This window comes from Nicotiana attenuata, unplaced genomic scaffold (genome assembly GCF_001879085.1).
Source record: "Nicotiana attenuata strain UT unplaced genomic scaffold, NIATTr2, whole genome shotgun sequence".
Lineage (NCBI taxonomy): Eukaryota > Viridiplantae > Streptophyta > Magnoliopsida > Solanales > Solanaceae > Nicotiana > Nicotiana attenuata.
The window spans coordinates 171,049-192,471 of record NW_017671307.1 but is presented as its reverse complement, the minus strand read 5'-3'; the positions used below and the strand labels follow the sequence as shown (position 1 = coordinate 192,471).

The 21,423-nt window shown below is 39.9% G+C and overlaps 1 protein-coding gene across 1 annotated transcript; it reads right to left on the bottom strand.

The window, feature by feature from the left end:
• Positions 1 to 16,461: 16,461 nt before the first annotated feature.
• On the bottom strand, positions 16,462 to 18,121 carry LOC109207438. The gene is made up of 5 exons (XM_019370357.1): positions 17,881 to 18,121; positions 17,576 to 17,772; positions 17,345 to 17,470; positions 17,114 to 17,272; positions 16,462 to 16,971 (listed from the first exon to the last, which is right to left on the bottom strand). The coding sequence occupies exons 1-5, from the start codon at positions 18,119 to 18,121 to the stop codon at positions 16,462 to 16,464; spliced, it is 1,233 nt and encodes a 410-aa protein (XP_019225902.1).
• Positions 18,122 to 21,423: the final 3,302 nt, after the last annotated feature.

The following is a 21,423-nucleotide window of genomic DNA, read 5'->3' as shown; positions in this document are numbered from 1 at the left end:
AAAGATATATATATATATATATATATATATATATATATATATATATATATATATATATATATATATATATATATATATATATATATATATATAGAGTTATATTTTATGTATATTCTTTCGCATAGTAATCTATTTTTCATTTATTCGAGTGGTTAAAATTTGTTTCTATGAAGTTTAAAATTTTAATTATATAAGAAATATTTATTTATGTATAAAATATTTATTTGCCTAATTTGTCAATATTAATATGACTTTATTATTCTTGTTATTAAAATATTTTTAATGATTATTTAATTTTTTTAAACTAATATACCACTAAGCTGGTGCTTAGTGGTCTTTTTTATTAATGAAAACAAAACAATAACAGTGTCTTACAAGATTATTTAATTTTTTTCTTACGTTATAAACAATTTATATATTTTATGTAAGATCTTATTTTGGTGCTTAAAATTTTTTAATTTTTAAAGTCACCAAATTTTTAACATCTTAAGTAAATTTTAGTTTTATTTTGTATTTTAACTTACTCCAAAATATAAATAGTCATATGTTTCTCAATTTACATCTTTCTATATATTTTTTTACTTTTTTCCATTATAGGTTTTTAATTAATTCTTTACCTCAATATTTCTTGCTAATATAGAAGAAAATCTATGAGTGAACCAATATATAGATAGATATAGGTATAGATATATATAAAGATATAGATATATAGATTAGATTTGTCTAAGATCTATCTAGATTTATATGTCTAAGATCTATTTCATTCAACTACTTATCACGACCCAAAACTCATACCGTCGTGATGGCGCCTATCGTGGAACTAGGCTAGCCTCAACTCAACGCAACCCGAAACCACAACACTAAAATCAAATCATTTGCGGAAAAACTTTCATCATTTTTAAATAGATTGTTTAAGACATAAAAGAAAGGTCCATATTACGATACAACCATCCCAAAACCAGGGTGTCACGGAGTACATGAGCATCTAGAGAAATAGTATAGTCTACTACAAGGTTCACGGAATACAACTGAAACACAGCTAGAATAGGGGGGGTGGTTAAGATCTGCGAGCGCCATGCATATACCTCAACAATCTCCCAAGCCTGCAATCTCGATAAGTGATTACCACTGAGAGCGAAAGTACCTGGATCTGCACACGAGTTGCAGGGGGTAACGTGAGTACACCAACTCAGTAAATAACAAGTCCAACCTATGGACTGATAGGTAGTGACAAACGTAACCTCAACAGAAAATAGAAGTAAGTGGTGCAGTAAAGTAGACATGCTATTCTTTCAGGAATACGGCTCAATAGTGAAATATATATAGATCTGAACAATGTAAAATATAAAGCTCAGTTAACTCTGCATGCCAATGCACAGAATGTATGAAATGCACCGTGTGCTCCCACTCTCAAGTGCTCAACCACTCGGTACTGCATATGGNTCTATCTGGTCTGATACGGCACAGTACAATACGAGACGATGGAATGCAATGGGATAGATGGTAGAGGGCTGCCTGCGCCCAAAAGCGATGATTCACTTGTCCCCTTGTCCATAGGGACCTCGTGGCATACAACCGAAACGACTCCCGCTAGATAGCCGCCCCTTTCTCTCTTTTTACAGCCTCGTGGACGGACGAAAGAAGGGAAGTTACAGAACGGGGCAGTGAAGGCTCGCGAAGTAGACAACAAGTAGCAAGCAAGAGCTTCTCAGCCCCCTAACCTTTCTCTTTTTTTATAATACTTATTTATTTTTTCCGGTAAGCTTTGAAGCTGGCTGCTCTGCTATACTATACTAGTTGTAGGGCGCTAGCGCTTGACTAATATAATAGAAAGTAAAGGGACTCTATTATGATCTTTAGAATCTAAAGATCTCAAAATGGAAGAACGAGCTCTTTTGCTCGCCCCTATCTCTAAAGGGGCGTAAGCACTTCACTCGCTAGGGGATGGGATTCATTCACTTGCATTCCTGCTAGCACTACAAAAAGCTCCGGTCTTAACGCCCCTACTACTGCTGTGCAGCCTTTCCTCGGGTTCGTAGAGTCGGGTTTCCCGTTTACCCACAACGGAGGAGCCGCCCCCACCAGGCAGGCGGCCACGGGTCATAACGCACTCTTCGCACAACAAATCCACTTTGAAGTTGACTTATTCGCTCGGCCAATCGTCGGAATGTGTACGAGATACCATAAGGGCCCAATATCTCAATAGCACCTTTGTCTAAAGCTTCGAAGGAGACTTCATATCCGAAACGCAGGAACGATCTGACTAGAAAGTCATTCAAAACTTGATCGAAAAACCAGCGCCGAGAAACGCCAAATTTCCAATTTCTCCAATTCAAGCCTAATTCTACCACGGACCTCCAAATTATATTTCGAACGCGCTCCCAAGTCCAAAATCACCTAACAGAGCTGAACAAATCATAAAAATCCAAATCCGAGATCGAATACAAAAACTCAAAACTTGGTCAAACATTTCAAATTTAAAGCTTCAAGCTGAGAATTATTCTTCCAAATCTATTCCGATTATCTTGAAAACCTAAAATCGATGATTTACTTGAGTCCTAATACATCATACGGGGCTACTCATGCCCTCAAACAACCGAGCGAAGTGCAAATGCTTAAAATGACCGGTCGGGTCGTTACACTACTTCGGTTAATTATGTTCCGTTTATAATTCCTAATTATTAATGTTATCCTAAAATTGCCAATTGGCTTCTTTTTAGCTTGCCACTTGGCTTAACCTCAATGTACACTACCCTCCTTTATTNATATATATATATATATATATATATATATATATATATATATATATATATACACACTCAACCACTCGGTACCGTATATGGCTCATGCGGCCCAGGAAAATCCATCCCGGAACATACACAACAGTGAATAGACGTCACTCGGTACCAAGGAAAAAGGGAAGTCCATCCCTGTGGAGTAATCCATCTCCATATATCAATACTTCGGACAAATCCATGTCCAGGAAAATCCATCCTTGTGGAGAAATCCATCTCCATATATCAATACTTCGGACAAATCCATGTCCAGGGAAATCCATCCCTATGGAGAAATCCATCTCCATATATCAATACTTCGGACAAATCCATGTCCAGGGAAATCCATCCCTCAATAATATCAACTACGCTCACTGGGGGTGTATAGACTCCGGAGGGGCTCCTTTCAGCCCAAGCGCTAAAACAAGCCAACGAAGGCATAATCAATAATTTGTTGCGGCGTGCAGCCCGATCCCATAACTGTCACTCAAATCAGGCTCTCGGCCTCACTCAGTCATCACTCTCCAGTCTCACACACACGTGCTCACAATGCCATAATACTAGCCCTAAACAATGATATGATGTGCCAAATAACAATAACCAAGACTGATACATGATATGATATGCATGAACAAGACTGAGTATAAAATATCAATGAAGCTAATAACATGACAGCAAGAAACGACCTCTCGGGTCTCAGTAGTATCGGCGTGAAGCCCTAACATGGTAATTAGCATGACTTACAGTCCATTTACTTTATCACATAAAGAAACACGGATATCAACAAGATAGAGTTTACTAATCGGTGCCATGGAGTGAACCAAGGCACAATTCTCACGGTGCATGCTCACACGCCCGTCACTTGGCATTTGCGTCACCTCAATATTTGATCATATAGCACATAGCTCGGGGTTTCGAACCCCCATAACCAAGTTTGGAAGCGTTACTTACCTCAAACCAAGCCAAAACTCTAACCCGCGAAGCCCTTGCCTCTCGATTCGGCCTCCAACTGCTCCGAATCTAACCAAAATCAGCATATTAACATCAATATACGCTAAAGGAATGAAACCCACACGAAAATTATCAAATTAGACCCAAAATCCCGAATTTGCTCAAACCCGGCCCCCGGGCCCATGTCTCGGGATCCGACAAAAATCACAAAACTAGGAACTCCTTTCACTCCCGAGTCTATACATACCAAAATCATCAAAATCCGACCTCAAATGGTCCTTCAAATCCTCAATCAAAACTCTCCAAAACTCAAGCCCTAAACCCCTCAATTTCACCCCTAATTCTCATAAATTTCATGATTAAACAATGGGAAAAATCATCATAAACACATGTAATAAAGCTTAAGTAACTTACCCCACTGAAAATCATTGTTTCCTCTTGAAAATCACTGCCCAAAGCTCAAATCCCGGTCAAAAATGGTGAAGAATGACCAACAATTCGCGAAGGAGCCTTTATATACATTCTGCCCAGCACTTCCGCATCTGCGGCCAAATTCACGCACCTGCGGTCAAAACGCCGCATCTGCGCATTTCACTTAAATCCCTTGCTTCCACACCTACGCCCCAGGCCTCGCACCTGCAGGATCGCAAATGCGGTCCAACATCCGCTCATGCGGTCCTTCTCCTCTTCTGCGGTCCATTTCCGCTTCTGCGGACCTCGCACCTGCGGTCCCCTATCCGCAGTTGCAAAAATGACAGAAACAACAACTTCAGCTGCTCAAATCAATTCCAATCTTTTCGCTAATCATCCGAAATTATCCCGAGGTCCTCAGGACCTCAACCAAAAATACCAACAACTCACATACCATTATTCAAACTTATTCAAACCTTCGGAACACCCCCAAACAACATCACAACACCAAATCACCCTCCGATTCAAGCCTAAGAACTCCTAAACTTTTGAATTCCACAAACGATGCCGAAACCTATCAAACCTCGTCCGAATGACCTGAAATTTTGCACACACGTCACAAATGACACTACAGACCCACTCCAATTTCTAGAATTTCATTCCGACCCCGATATCAAAATTTCCACAGCCGACCGAGAAACGCCAAATTTCCAATTTCTCCAATTCAAGCCTAATTCTACCACGGACCTCCAAATTATATTTCGAACGCGCTCCCAAGTCCAAAATCACCTAACAGAGCTGAACAAATCATAAAAATCCAAATCCGAGATCGAATACAAAAACTCAAAACTTGGTCAAACATTTCAAATTTAAAGCTTCAAGCTGAGAATTATTCTTCCAAATCTATTCCGATTATCTTGAAAACCAAAATCGATGATTTACTTGAGTCCTAATACATCATACGGGGCTACTCATGCCCTCAAACAACCGAGCGAAGTGCAAATGCTTAAAATGACCGGTCGGGTCGTTACACTACTTCGGTTAATTATGTTCCGTTTATAATTCCTAATTATTAATGTTATCCTAAAATTGCCAATTGGCTTCTTTTTAGCTTGCCACTTGGCTTAACCTCAATGTACACTACCCTCCTTTATTTTAATTAAAAGTCAAATTCTATTAATCAAAAGTATTTCTGTACAATGCCAAGTATTTGCTGACCAACTACTTTCCTAATCATAATACTAGTCCTAGATTACAGTGTTTACATCCAAGTCCACTACAAATCTAGGAACTACTCATGAAACTAGATATAGAAGATGTGCACTACTATTAAATACAAAAGTACTCTAAGAAAATCGATCTAAGTTGTGTAATGTGTGCTTCCAGGAAGGACATCTTCTGCCTCTAGTGTGCACATGAAGGGCAATTTCTCTGCATATTCTATGTTTCCCAAATATACCTTGCTGGAATCTAAGCAGGTTTCTTTCCCTCCATATGATGTATACTCGCATAGCAAACACATAGCTAGCAATGGTACCTCACCCTTTATTCTTCCTAGCCATGTGACATACGCAGTTGAGCTCCTCTTTCCAGCCATCTATATTCCTTCCCATGCCTAACCACACCAGCAGTCTGCTCTACACATTCCTAGTTACAGAATATTCAAAGAATAGATGCTCCAATGTTTCAATAGCTGCTTTGAAAAATGCACAATCTTGAGGCACCTACACACCAATTTTGTATAATCTATCCACTGTGGCTAGTATTTCATATGCAGCCAACCATATAATGAATTTGAATCTGGGATGGATACTTGACTGCAAGACTATGCTCTTCCAAGAAAACTTTTGATACTGGGGCATCAACATGAGATAGGCTTTTTTAATCGAAAAGTTCTTTTGTACCTACAATATCTTCAGTCTGTCAAGCAAGGAGCCCTGCATGGACCGACTCTATAGTGCCTCTCTTGTCTCTAGAATTTTCCTGATCACCCAAGTTGTAGCCTTAGGTGTGGGCATATACTCCAGGTTCTGATTTTTGATGGAGTAACTATGTTCCTATTTTATCCACAAACAATCTTTTTTCATTGCTACAGCCCATAACTGCTTGAGTATAGTTGCTTTGTTCCATAGTCATAGATTGATGACATTAAGTCCTCCAGTTGTTTGGGGCATATATATCTTCTCCCGGGATATCAGTGCTCTTTTTTAGATGGAGCTACACCAGTCCATAGGAATGATTTGCACATTGTTTCAATCATCTTCATAACCTTCTTGGGAAGGAGGAATATTTGTGCCCAGTAGGTCTTAATACCAAACAGAACTGACTTGATCAATTGTAACCTACTAGAGTAAGAAAGTAGTTTGGCAGACCAACAATTGCTTCTTGTAGTGATCTTCTCTATTAGGGGCAGACATTGATGAACCGTTAGCTTTTTGGATGACAGTGGTTATCCCAGATACCTGAAAGTAAGAGTACCTTCTTCAAACCCCAGTAATACCAGAATAGCATGTCTTTCATGTGCAGCCACCCCAGCCAAGTATATAGAGCTTTTATCAGTGTTTGCTTGTAACCCAGAAGCTGCACAAAATCTCTGAAAAGCACCCTGGAGGAGTTTGATGGATTCAATGTTTGCTCTACAAAACATGAGCAAATCATCTGCAAAGCAGATATGAATGATGCCCAGTTTCCTGCATCTAGGATGAAAATTGAAATCACCATTCTCTACCAATTGTATCAGTTCTCTTTGTAGGTACTCCATAGCAAAGGCAAAGAGATATGGGGACATAGGATCCCTTTGTCAAATTTCTCTTTTAACTTGAAATGGTTTTTTGTGAGGCCACTATTCAATACTAAGGAGTATCAGTGGTAACACCTACCATAATCCATTTAATGAATTTGAAAGGGAATCCAAGATCAATGATCATTCTTCTCAGAAACCTCCAATCTATAGTATCATAGGCTTTTCTTAAATCCACCTTCATGACACATCTAGGAGAGATACCTTTTCTATTGTACCCTTTGAACAATTCATGGCTGAAAAGAATGTTGTCAATGATGCTTCTTCCTTCTATAAATGCACATTGTGAGTGCCCAATTAGGTTACCCATCACCTTCTTGATTCTCAGTTGTAAGACCTTGGCAATAATCTTGTACAAGGTATTACAACAAGCAATATGCATATAGTCTTTAACTTGAGGTGGTGAGTTGAATTTAGGAATCAGGGTAGTTGTTGTGCAGTTCACCTTCCTCAAGAATTCCTAGCTTCAAAGAAGATTTGCACTACAGCATAAACCTCCTCCTACACTAGGTCCCAGTTTTTGGTGAAAAACTCTATAGGGTAGCCATCAACCTATAGAGCTTTGTCTGTTGGCATCCCTTTTATTGCTATGTCTATCTCTTCTATTGTCACTGCCTAGATCAAAGAACATTTCTGTTCCATAATCAAGCAAGGTTTTGGACAAGGAATGTCCCCACTGCAGGTTCACATTAGTGTAATGACCCGACCGGTCGTTTAGAAGATTTACATTATGTTTAGCGGTTAGAAGTCTTGAGTAGCTTCATATGATATATTTTAACTTATTTGAATCATCGGTTTTGGTTTTCAGGTTAATCGGGATTTATTTGGCAGAAAGATTCTCAACTAGGAAGCTTTAAGTTGGAAGAATTGACCAAGTTTGACTTTTGAGTATTCGACTTCGGATCGGAGTTTTGATGATTCCATTAGTTCCGAATGGTGATTTTGGACTAGGGCGTATCCTCAGATTTGCATTTGGATGTTCCTAGAAGGTTTCGGCACTTATTGGCGAAAGTAGGAAATTTGAAGGCTTAGAATCTTCATAAGTTTGACCGGGAGTTGACTTTGATGATATCGGGTTCGGATTATGGTTCTGAGATTTGGAATAGCTTCATTATGTCATTTGGGAATTGTGTGCAAATTTTGAGTCCATGCCGAGTTGATTTGATGAGGTTCGGCACGAGTTTTGGAAGTCGAAAGATTCAAAGTTCATTAAGTTCGATTTGAGGCACAATTCGTGGTTTTAATGTTGTTATACGTGATTTGAGGCCTCGAGTAGGTCCATGTTATGTTATGGGACTTGTTGGTATGTTCAGACAGGGTCCCGAGGGTCTTGGGTAAGTTTCGAACGAGTTTCGGATCATTTCCATGTTCTTTGGCACTATTGATTTCTGGTGTTTCAAACCTTCTTCGCGATCATGAAGATTGGGCCGCGATCACGTAGTGCATTGTAGGAGCCGGCCCTTTCCTTTATCGCGTTCGCAACCATTTTATCGCATTCGCGTACCTTTGTGAGGCCTGGGCATTGAGTTGAGATGAGAAGCTGGGGACTGGGAAAATGTCTTCGCGTTCACGAAGTAGCTGATGCATTCGCGTAAGGTTGGAGCTGATGTGAATCGCGTTCGCGAGGCCTATGCCGTGAATGCATAGGCGAATAGGATTGTTTCTATTTGGCTTACCTAGCGGGTAAGGTTAGTTGCCATCACAACTAGTTGGATTTTGGATCATGACAAGTTGGTATCAGAGCTCTAGGTTCATAGGTTCTACAAGTCATGAGCAAGTGTCTACAAGAGGCTTGTGGATCGGTATGATGACGTCCATACCTTTCTTCGAGAGGCTACAGGAGATGTAGGATAAACTTCCCATTTTTTTTCCTTATCATATGGTAATGCTTCAGCTTAAAGCGTATCTCTTTGAATTCCTTCCACTCACTCGTATGCGTATGTGAGCGCTCGGTATCAGCTGTACATCGACAGCTTGTGGATTTCATGGATGAGGTGCGAGATGTGTTTTCCGTATTTTGGTGATGGGCCAACCTGGAAGACTTGGGGCCGATTTGGACCGCAGCTTAGGCTCGGTAGTTTCAGTTGTGTGAGCATGTGTTTTTGGACTTCTATGTCTAGTGGTGTCCCTATGAATGGGGATGGTGACTCGGTAAGTGGTTGGATGGCTATATGATGAGTAGGATATGACTGTGGGATGTGTTCAGATGGTTTGCATGAGATGTGAAAAGGACTATTGGATGCTCGATTTCTATAGATGTGTCGTACAGTCTAGATTTATGAAGGTTTTTGAGGGATTCTTTCGTGTTATTTCATTTGTGGAACGAAGTAGATTTCCATGTCTTGTTTATGAGTTCAGACTCAGGAAGATTAAGTGATTGCGTAGTAGTTGTGGCTGTGAAAGGGTATAGAGAGATATTAGTTTGACGGGGTAATCTATGGATGTATGATCCTTATGATGATTGTGTGGAGAGTTTCTTTCTACCAGTGGGTTATATTTGTTGCGACTTGAGTAAGGAGCGGTTGTGAAAGTTGACTTGACTGTCACAAGGATGAATGCAAGCTTCGCAGATGATTTGAAGTATTTTATGAGTTATGTTGCAGGAGCTTGTGGAGGATTTAGTTGAATCTCACTGCGGGATTTTTGCAGCAATAGAGTATGGGTATTGTGAGTTACCGGGTGTTTTATTCTATGTCTTTGATCCGAGTGGGGAGTTTGCTATCGATGATTTGATTTCATGGTTGCGTGTTGTATTGGTTTCATTCCGAGCATACATGTAGATCGGTTATGACTGGCAGAGGGTGGTTTTGAGGATGACTTAAGCAAGGAAATTTCTAGGTGCATGATGTATTACACTTTACGGGTATATGGGAATCACGGGATGTTTTGAGTTTGTTATTCGTGATGAATTTAAAGTACTAAGAAAAAGGATTCACTCGGTTGCTTAGAGGTGTGGATTACTTCTTTGGGTGTTGTCCTACTAGAGGGGCACAGTTCGTTCGGCCCATTTGGGCGGTGCAATTGAGAATTGAGCAGAGTGGATGACTCTCGAAAAGGTTCTAATAGATTCAAGATTAATATGTGGCAATTGAGAATTTTTTGGATTTATATATGGCTAGAATCTGTGATTTAAGTTGGTTGGTATGGATACTCGCGATATTTCTATATCATTATGGATTCTACATTTCAGTAACATGAAGGTGAAGGGAACGACTTTAGATTCATAGAAGGTCTTTTCAGAGTGGGTGTCTTGATTGTGGTACTTTTGGGGTGCTCAAAAGGGAATACAGTGGCTTATGGGCCTTAGGGCGGTATGGTTTTATGCTAGGATCTCTATGGTGAGCTTTGGGCAATGATTGTGGTGTTCTGGCAAGGAGAAGTGTCATCTTGAGGGTAATTCGGAAGGAACTCGGAGAAATAGAACAGCTTGGTAATAGGTTGGATCAGCACGATAAGGGATATAATCGGTTCTTTGGGTACTTATGATATGGTGAATCTCTACAGGTGTTTTGTGGCAATACTCATGAATTTGGCGACCTGCGTGGCTTGGTTGAGTTAGAGAGATTTTGTTCTGATGACTTGGTTATTTGCAAATGGATTTTGAAGAGTTCTCGATGGTTTCTACCACGGTTTGAGATGGATATTTCCTACCGGCGTGAGGAGCATGTTGTGTATTGTGATTTTCTCCTAGATGGGATCAAGTGAAAGGTTTCTGACCAATCGGGTACGTATTCTACTGGTGACTCAGAGTTGATTATGAGATTCTCGTTCATTTCATATGATGGCATGATAGATGCGATGTATTGTGTGAGGTTGAGATTTGCATGTGCAAGGTCACGGTTCAGTTTTGAAGGGAAGGTCATGAATTCTTAGATAACACAGACGGTTTCATATGACGAGATGGATGCTACTACTACATGGTATTGCCTTAGAAGGGTGCGCATTTCAGACGGCGCACTGTCTTTTGACTTACGGATGCTTCATTGGTATTGCGGTACTTTCCTGGTTGATCGACAGCTGATGTTCAGATTGTGCAATGTGGCACGGAAGAATTATAGAAGTATTTCTCGTGGGATGATTGTGTATGAGATATGTGTTAAACATTCGAGTGGTGGAGTTGGGTTCGGCTATAGTGATTCATGCGTTCTATGGATTTGGAGATTGGGAGTTCTCAGAAGCAGATTGTTTTGTGGATTTCGGACTGTGAAGATGTGGCCAAAGTTATCTAGATGGTGATACATGTTATGATTAGATCATTGTGGACTTTGTAGGGCTATTTATCCATTTGGGGATGACCGAAGTTGGCTTGGGGGCTCATTGGTAGGCCCAAGGAGGATGTGTATTCTACACCGGGTCAGATTTGTTGACTCAGCACCGTTATTGGTGAAAGGTGTGTCATTCGGTTAGAGTTGAGCCTGTTTGTGTTTGGATATGTTCTATGTGTTACTCTTCTATGCTATGAGGGGTTGTGATTCGTTAGTTATATTCACACGTGGTGCGGTTCTGTTTGGTCCTTATAGCGGAATTCGAGCGAGATAGTGATTAGGGTGCGGAATAGTTGATTGCACCTTGGTTATGGTCTTTCCAGGCTGTGGTTATTGTGTTATTTGCTTCTCCATGGTTATGGTCATGCACTTGGTGTTCTTGATGTCGAATTTTGTATGGTTATTGATTTTGAGCATTTTGGCTTGAGGTATTTCATAGGACCAGTGTTGGATAAAGTCACGCATTGCAGCGCAGTTATGTTGGAATATGATCCTTTATGTTAGATTTGTGTGTCTTGGTTCTACTATGTACGATGGGTTCATAGCATTGCGGTTGTGGTGGCACTTGTTGAGCTTGCGGGGCGATTCTCCCATTTGATTCATTTGTATTTTTTAGTGCATTTGAATTGTTGCGGATTGGTGCACGGATTGCACAGTTTGTGGCTTATGGTTGTACTGTTGTGGCATGTTCGTAGAGTGGCTATATTGATGAGATGAGGTCATTGGACCTAGAATGGATGCTATCAAATTTGATTACGATATGTTTGGAAGAATAATATCGGAAGTCGGCTAAGAATTTGGGCTTTGGTTCTTGTCGGACGAGCGATAGAGCTCCATGACTTGTTGATCTGATGAGTGGTTATGAGTTTCTGTCTGTTTCTTTCATCATTGGCAGTGTACGAAGGTTTTGAATGAGGTTTTATTTGATATGAGGTTTATTATCGGTATTGGGTTTGTTTTGAGCAGCTGTTGTGATCGGGAATTATTGCTACGAGTATGCGAGTTATGTGGTATATCATGTGCTTGCATTTTGGGTTATGGATATGACTTGATACAGCTTGTTCAGACTTATACATTGTGTAGGTGCGAAATTCGGATCCTGTAAGGAATTTCAGATGTTGGAAATTGGGTTCTAAGGCTTACGGACTAAGTTAAAGTAATGATATTCAGTTATGCTCTGTTGTCAGGCTTACATGGATTAGGGTGATGTGGGATCACCCCTGGGTATGTGCATGGTAAGGTTACATGACGATTTGATGACTCTAGAATGACTCTAGGCATTCGAGGACAAACGTATGTTTAAGTGGGGGAGAATGTAACGACCCGACTGGTCGTTTTGAGCATTTGCATTCTGTTCAGCGGTTTAAAGTCTTGAATAGCTTCGTATGATATATTTTGACTTGTGTGAATCGTCGGTTTTGGTTTTCAGGTTAATCGGGATTTATTTGGGAGAAAGATTCTCAACTAGAAAGCTTTAAGTTGGACGAGTTGACTGAGTTTGACTTTGAGTATTTGACCTCGGATCGGAGTTTTGATGGTTCCATTAGGTCCGGATGGTGATTTTGGACTTGGGCGTATGCCCGGATTTGCATTTGGATGTTCCCAGAAGGTTTCGGCACTTATTGGCGAAAGTTGGAAATTTGAAGGCTTGGAATGATCATAAGTTTGACCGGGAGTTGACTTTGATGCTATCGGGTTCGGATTGTGGTTTCGGGATTTGTAATAGCTTCTTTATGTCATTTGGAACTTGTGTGCAAAATTGGCGTCCATTCCGAGTTGATTTAATAAGGTTCGGCACGAGTTTTGGAAGTTGAAAGATTCAAAGTTCATTAAATTCGATTTGAGAAGCGCTTCGTGGTTTTGAGGTTGTTATACGTGATTTGAGGCCTCGAGTAGGTCTGTGTTATGTTATGGGACTTGTTGGTATGTTCGAACGGGGTCTCGAGGGGCTCGGGTTAGTTTCTGACGAGTTTCGAATCATTTCCATGTTCTTTGGCACTGCTGATTTATGGTGTTTCTAACCTTCTTCGCGATCGCGAAGATTGGGCCGCGATCACGTAGTGTAATGTGGGAGCCGGCCTTTCCTTCATCGCGTTCGCGACTATGTTATCGTGTGCATGTACCATTGTGAGGCTTGGGCACCGTGTTCATGTCCTTAAGCTCGTGTTCGCATTTAGTTGAGATGAGAAGCTGGGGACTAGGGAAAATATCTTCGCATTCGCGAAGTAGCTGATGCGTTCGCGTAAGGTTGGAGTTGATGTGCATCTCATTCGCGAGGCCTATGCCATGAATGCGCAGAGTATTTTTGGAGGCAGTGGAGGTTGTTCTTCGCGATCGCAAAGAATGTCCCGCGATCGCGAAGGGTATGTCTGTTTAGTGAATATAAACAACAACAACAACAACAACAACGACCCAGTGAAATCCCACTAGTGTTTAGTGAATATAAAGTACTCTATTTCGGAGGTTTCAGCCATTTTAGCATATTTCGAGCTATGGAGATCGGATTAAGACGATTTTTTAGGCGATTTACACCATATGGATTTGGGAAAGTATTCTTTACTCGGTTTTGGTTATATTTCATGAATCTATATCTTTGGCATTTGATTAATAATTTCAAGACAAAAATTTGGGGGGGGGGGGGGGGGGTTGCCTAAAATTTATAAAGTGAACGAGTTTTGAGCATCGATTCGGAGTCGAATTTGAGTGAAACTAGTATGGTTGGACTTGTAATTGAATGGGTTGTTGGATTTTGTGAGTTTTTTCGGGTTTCGAGGTGCGAGCCCGGGTTTGAATTGACTTTGGGTTTTTTATTAAAGATTCGACCTTTATCGATTGGGTGTGTTTCCTCTGGCATTATTTGATGTTCTTGAGTTGGTTTTGGCTAGTCTCGAGCCGCTCGGAGGTCGGTACGCACGTGATAGCATTTTTGGAGTATCGTTTGGCTTGCTCAGTATTGGATTCAGCTTGTTCGAGGTTAGTAACTCTTCTAAACTTGGTGCCGAGGGTATGCATCGTTGAGTATACGTGTTATGTGTTCGGCATTGAGGTGGCGCACATGCTAGGTGATGGGCTTGTGGGCGTGCACCGTGTGAATTCTGACTCGGTTAATTCTGTAGTACTATGTAGTTACCTAATCTTGTCTTTATCCATAAAATTTCTACATGATAGAGTAATTGAGCTGTGATCTATGTTAGAAACCATGTTTATGCTATATGCTTATTCTATTGAGACCCGCTGAGGTCATTTCTGTTGTTGAGTTATTTGCTTAAAAATCTGTAGCTACATACTCAGTCATAGTCATGCATTTGCATATCATATCTCAGTCTCTATTATCATTTGTTGTCATAACGTTTTATCATTGTTTGGGTTGATTGGCATGACATTTGTGAGCTTGAGAGAATAGAGAGATTGATGACTGAGTTGGGGCCTGAGAGCCGGATTGTGAGTGATATTGATGGGTTCGGGCTGCACGCCGCAGCAGGTTTACCTGATTCATGATGGGATCAATTGCACACAGCAGCAGGCCATATTGGATTTATATATACTACTATATGGATCGGCTGCACGCCGCAATAGGCCCTATGGGCTTTATATGTATTATTGATGGGATTGGGATGTACGCCGCATTAGACCATGATGGCTTATATTAGAGCTTGGGCAGGATCCACCCCTCAGGAGTCTAACATTCCAGCAGTGAGCGCAGGTTTTATTGATTCATGATGGGATCGGGCTGCGCGCCGCAGTAGGTACCGTACAGTGCTGAGTGACTGAGTGTGCTGAGGGATTGAGCAAAATGAGTGGGAGTGCGAAATAGTGAGATTGAGTACTCTGAGAGTATGAGTACATTAGTTCACCACTGTGATGCATTGAATTCACATATATATTTGACATACATGCATAGAGATACATTTCCTCATGCTACACGGTATTGTGACATTCATGACATCACATGCACATTGACATGTAGGCATAGAGATGTACTTTTCTCATTCCATCTGAGATTGAAATATTTTATCTGTTATTGAATGTTTTAGGAAAAATCACAGTTTTCTGATATACTCACATTTTGGTCATTTTGGTGAAAGATTTGTTTTTTCTAACTTGAAACGCATGCCTATTTTTCCGTAATTGTGAACGAGTTGAGCATCATATCTTTGAGTTGTTTCTTGTACTACTTTTATTATATTGTTATAGTTGTTGTTGGCTATTGGTGTTGGACTCTGACCATTGTCCAAGCTCGTCACTACTTTCAACCTAAGGTTAGATTTGTTACTTATTGAGTACATAGGGTCGGTTGTACTCATACTACACTTCTGCACCTTGCGTGCAGATTTCGGATGCTGAAATTGCTGTGTATGGCGGGAGCTGGCACTGAAGACATACCTGCATTCTGGTTATAGCTGCCTCTTGTTCTTGGTAGCTTTAGAATTATTAATTTGTTTATGTGTATTTCAAACAGATGATATATTTATTTCATACCAGCTTTGTAAACTCTTAAATTTTAGAAGCTCGTGATTTGTACTACCAGTCCTTAGGATTTTGTATAAAAGCTCAGTTATTTCATTCATTTTCTCAGTTAAATCTCATTTGAATAGGATTGTTGCTATTTGGCTTACCTAGCGGGTTAGGTTAGGTTCCATCACGACTAGTTGGATTTTGGGTCGTGACAATTAGCCCAATATTGACAATAAAAAATTCAGTTTCCACCTGAGTAAGATCTGTGAGCTTTATCCAAGTGTCTGTATATCAGATGTGATTGTGTTTTTTCTTTTTCTGATCTTCCATTGTGCATGAAAGTATTTAGAGTTGGTGTCTCCACACATGATCCAACTTGCCCTTGATTTCTGTCTGAGCACTTGTTCTTCAGTAATACTCCATTTTTAAATCTCAGCAAGCAGCTCCTTTTCTTGATCAAATAAAATTTGGCAAAAAGATTGAGTGAGTATGGATGCTTGTACAACCTCTAGTCTTTGCCTAGCTTGATTCAGTCTTTGTGCATATGAAGCCATATAATAATTCAAGTCCTTTAGCTCATGCTTCAAATCTTCAGCTTACTGTATATGTTAACCATAACATCTGCACCTTGATTCTGATGCCACACCCCGTGTAATACTGCATGAAACTTAGGTTGTTCCATTACATTAACTAATAGTTTAAAAGGTTTGGGGTGTAGTCTCCTCTGTTGTCCACACCTCAGGAGTATAGGGAAGTGATCAGATACTCTTGTGTTTTGAAAGTCAACTTCCACATGCCCATATTGCTATAACCAATAGAGGTTGCCTAATCCCCAATCTATTTTACTATAGACTTTGCTGGTAACATGCTGCTTATTACACCGTGTGAAATGCCATCCTATTGATCTTAGTGGAGTCACTTGCAAGTTATTAAGTAATCCCTGGAAGCCTTGGATCTTTGTTATTGTAACTGGTTGCCCAATTCTATCCTCAGTAGAAAGAACAATATTGAAGTCCCCACTGAGAATCCATGGTGCACTTATAGGTGCCCCAACCTGCTGTAATTCATTCCACAATTCCTCCATGTGCTGTAGTACATTCTTTGCATATACCACAGTGAGTACTGTGCTAAAGTGGTATGTGACATCCTTTACTGAGCAATGTATATATTGTTCCTGTATTGCTAATATTTGAATAGCGATATGATCTCTCCATAAGAACCAAATTATGCCATTAACTGATGTGTTATACTTACAGCAATAGTTCCATTCTTTAGCTACTTTCTGAAGGATCTGTCCTGCTTTCTTTCTTTGACTCTGATTTCCACACAACCCATAATGTTTACCTTATGTCTTGCCAGAAAGAGCTTCAACTCTTTCTTTTTAGAGAGCTTGTTCAGCCCTCTAATATTCCAGGTGCATATAATCATGGAGGATCTGTCATCCTCAGTGCACATACAGGACCACCCCATATAGTGCTAGGCTCCTCAATTCTTAGGGATGCAAACCTATTAACAGTCTGCATTCTCATAGGATTAGGATCATGCATTCTGCTACTGTGATCTCCATGTTTAGTTGTTTCTCCAAATATGGCTTTGCCCTTTGTCCCTTTGCTGATCTGCACTATCCCACTATGTTTATCATGTGAGGCTCCTTCTGAAGGCAGGGAGACATATTATTGTGCCTCAACCTGGCTAGTCCCTAAATCAACTCCCAATTGTACTTCCTGCTCTATGTTTGGTATCTTTGCTTGCCAGACTGGACCATTAGCTTTAGGCTTCTTCCTATTCCTTCTCCTTCTCTTCGTTGCCACTTCCTGAAAGGCTTCTTCCTTATTATCTGATATCCTTCTACATGTAATTTAGTCATGCCCGAATTTTATGTGGTCTACAAAAAGCATTGGCTTTCAATCATATGTCACCTGCTGTTGAAATACACCAAAGGGTGTATCAATCTCAATACACTCTGGTAGGGACTGAGTCACATCTGCTTCAACCAATGCTCGAGCATATGAGATCTTCTTCAATTCTGCAGTAAACTTGTTTGTATACAATGGTTTGCCTACCCCACTAGCCAATTTGCTCAGTGCTTCAGGGGACCAATATCCCACTGGTAAGCCTGGGAATTTCACCCACAGAGGGATGGTACTTAGGCATTCCGGATCAAAATAGAAATCTATTTCTCAATTCTTCAATATGAAAGGCTTATTATGATATGTATATGGGCCAGTATGCATAACCAAATCTCTATCTTCTACTGTATGAAATTTAAAAATATAGTATCCTTTATCATGGTACAGTATCTTAGGTTTCGTAACAAAATTCCATACCGTAGCAACATAATTGTCCATTGATCGAGCAAACGGAGTATCACCAAGCACATATCCAATAAGGGTCGAGGTCCAGAATTCCTCCTGGTATTTGATATCTTCTGCAACAATTTTAACCACCAATTTACCATCCCTCATTGAAGAAGGAACGTATGTAAGAGGTTTCCCCGTTTGCGAGCCACGGTTATTCACCAAACCATCACTCTTCTCAATTGTGTCCTGATCACGCCCAACTATGCCTTATAAAAAGGACTAAGCGGTCGCTGCAAATATAATCCGGTTTACAAGTCCGGAGTCGAATCCCACAGAGAACTAAGGTTTAGCTACAGCTGTTCACTATCACCAAGAAGACAAGCTTGAATAATTCCTAACCTATAGATATTAAGATTCTTGTGTTTAACTACTTAACTAACAAATTAAAATAGTAAATTAACAACTAACGATACTGAGGGTTAGAGAAAAGATTAAGGAGGTCTAGAGTTATGATTTCCCCAATTGTCGGAATCCTTCCCGCTATGTCTTTTATAATTTTGCCTAAGTATTCTCTACCGATCATGAGCACTCTTATTACCGTAAATCTCTCCCGAGTAATTACGACAATTTACTAGACGCACTCTCCCGAGCTACGCTAGCGGGCTTTTAATACAGCTCACTTCAGATCGCACCCAAGGCTTCGTTATCCCTAATCCCACCTTTAAACCCTCGGTTATTGATCCCTCATATACTCTGGGAGTGGTGTTGTTCAACAATTACCTAAATATGCACTCTCTCCCGAGTTATGCATACTATATAGGCACAGCTAATTGAGAGCTCTTCAACCAACCAAAATATAAACGTAGTTGAACAAATAGAGAAAAGTTATGGCTCAATTATATAAAAACATAACAAGAATTTATCCTACAAAAGGTTCTATCAAAACTCTAGATAACAAATTAGCTATTCATAATAGTATGTAAAACTACAATACTAAAAGTCATAACCAACAATTAAAAATAGGAAGAGGAAGGAAAAAAACTCGTAGAAGAATTCCCCGCCTTGCTCCCAATGTGTTCTTGCCTCCAAGGGTGTTGTCTAACCCTAAAGTAGTGTCTCTCCGCCTCCTTAGGTCTAATTTGTGTCCAAAATATGTCCTCCCCTTGTTCTAGGCCGGCCTCCTTTGTTTTATATAGGGTTTAGGACTTAAAATCCCATGTTTTACACTTTAGCCCCTGAAATTTACGCTTCCTGCCCGCGGTTTTGCCGCGGTCGCGGTGGAACCGCGGCCAAACATGCCCTCTGATTCTTCATTGTCCGCGACCATCTTCTACCGCGGTTCTGCCGCGGTCGCGGCAAAACCGCGGTTTTTCACCCTGTTCCGTTTGGAATTTGGAAAAACGTAAAACATGAAAGTTGTAGCCCTTTGAGTTAGCTTTCCAACCATATATTGTGGAGCCCAAATGGAGTTCTGAGCAAAAAGTTATGTCTATTTTACTAGACAGTGCGCAATATGCCTCCTCAAGTCTTTGTTCGTACTTAATTATCAAATTTGACCCCCGAACACGATCCCGGCTTAATTCCTTGAGCTTTTACTCAGACTTCAAAGCTTCAAATCACTTAAATTCATTCCATAACATCTATATAGCTCGGAATCACACCTACAAGGCATAAAACACACAATTAGTGCAAAACACTAGCGATTAAAGCGCAAACTCAATTAAAGTGCAGTAAATTCGAGTGTAATAAGCGACTAAAATATGCAATTATAGCCTATCATCATGTCCCTTGCCTCCATAGGTGTTGGATGTGTAGCAGTACCAATTTCAGAGAATTGAAGTCTGCGAGGCGCATGAATTTCCTTCTTCACTTGCTCAATTTTACCTCCCCTAACACGAGATTCATGTTTGGTATCTTCAAGGTCCGCATCAGTTTCACTCCCCTCCTCAATTGATTGAAATTTCGAAGGTAGAAAGCTACCAAACGTTAGTGGAATCCTCTTCTATTGAATTTCACTTGCCAGTGTTACCATCATCTCCGTCAGTGCGACGGTCGCCCTGGTGGCGGTGTTGGGTCATTTCTTCGGTAGTCGGCGTATGTTAGCATACCTAGGTAAACATGTGCCGAGAGCAAAAGAAAAGCCTCCCTTGAAGTTGTTACTACCTCGTTTTAATATAATATAGATATAGATAGATATAAATCAACTTTTTTTATTTTACATAACATTTTTCGTATCATAATTTCCTTTTCTGGAATAAATCTTAATTCTGGAAATAGAAAATATTATACAAGCAACGTGATTAATTGCTTGAAATTTCATAGTACATAACCAAACGTAAAGCAAAGGAAATGACTTGAAGTTGACTTCACGACAGACCTCTTTTAAAAAAAGGTAATCTTATCACAGAATATCTTTCCTTGAATTGCTGTTGTAAAAACAAAAGTAATCTGCTCTTGGGAAACTTACAAATCAAAGAAAGTAATTATAAAACTCAACGCAACTGCAATTATAGTTACGAGTTACTCACATCAAAAGAGAAGTATATAAGAATTAGGGACAATGAAAAGTTAAAAAGTTTGACACATCTCAGTTTTGTAACTTTGACAAACATCATGAATCAATCAATTATGTTTGGATAACTCTGATTTCCATTTATAGATCATTCAAAAACATCACGTTATCTAGACTATTGCTCATTTAGCTATCCCATAAAGGATATATTTTGTTTTTATACAAAAAGGAATATGCTTTAATGGGGCGAACAATCTTGTAATGAATAACACGTTTCAGAATAAGTAAAAACAAACCTCGCCTATTCATTTCCCAACGTTAAGTTATACGTCCAAAAAAGATATTTTTGGAGTATTTACTTGGGGATTTTCTTGACCAATAGATTGTGAAAGGGAAATAAGGAATCCTACCTGTTCTTGAAAAAATCTAACAGTCAAAGAGGAGACAATTTCAGTATCCAATTTCAGAAACGCCCATCTACATTTCACACCGCTTAAATCATCCAACAATGTGCCAATATAATCGAAAGATACATTGATGGTGGTCGGCAGATTCGGTAAAATACAAGCCTTATTTTTGTGTCCATATGCTGGTCCAAAAACCACACATATATACCGTGTGCTAATAGTACTGTATACCTGCTATTTCGAGCCACTAACTTGGGAGTTAGGGACCAGTTTCTTTCTGGCTGCGAGCGGATGGAACTCAGAGGTATCGGGTTCAGTGGATTCTGATATTTTTGATGTGGAGCATAAATTTACGTACTAAAGTTACAATAAATGGTGGATATATATGAATATATGGCTTTAAAAACAGAGGCGGATCCACCCCTTTACAATGGGGTGGCATGGCACCCGCTAAGATGATAAATATTTTATATACCTACATTGAAATTTTCTTAAATTAGATTAAATATCTGATTTTACCACCCGCAGCCGTAAATTAGAGAAATGTA

Bases quoted from the DNA above. Each gene is read 5' to 3' on its own strand.
- LOC109207438 (XM_019370357.1), bottom strand. From the start codon at position 18,121: ATGAGGGATGGTAAATTGGTGGTTAAAATTGTTGCAGAAGATATCAAA. The intron at 17,273-17,344 runs GTTGAGGCACAA...GGGATAGTGCAG, and splicing joins TTGATTTAGGGACTAGCCAG to ATCAGCAAAGGGACAAAGGG. The intron at 16,972-17,113 runs GTATGTGCACTG...TGTGGAAATCAG, and splicing joins GCACTATATGGGGTGGTCCT to AGTCAAAGAAAGAAAGCAGG.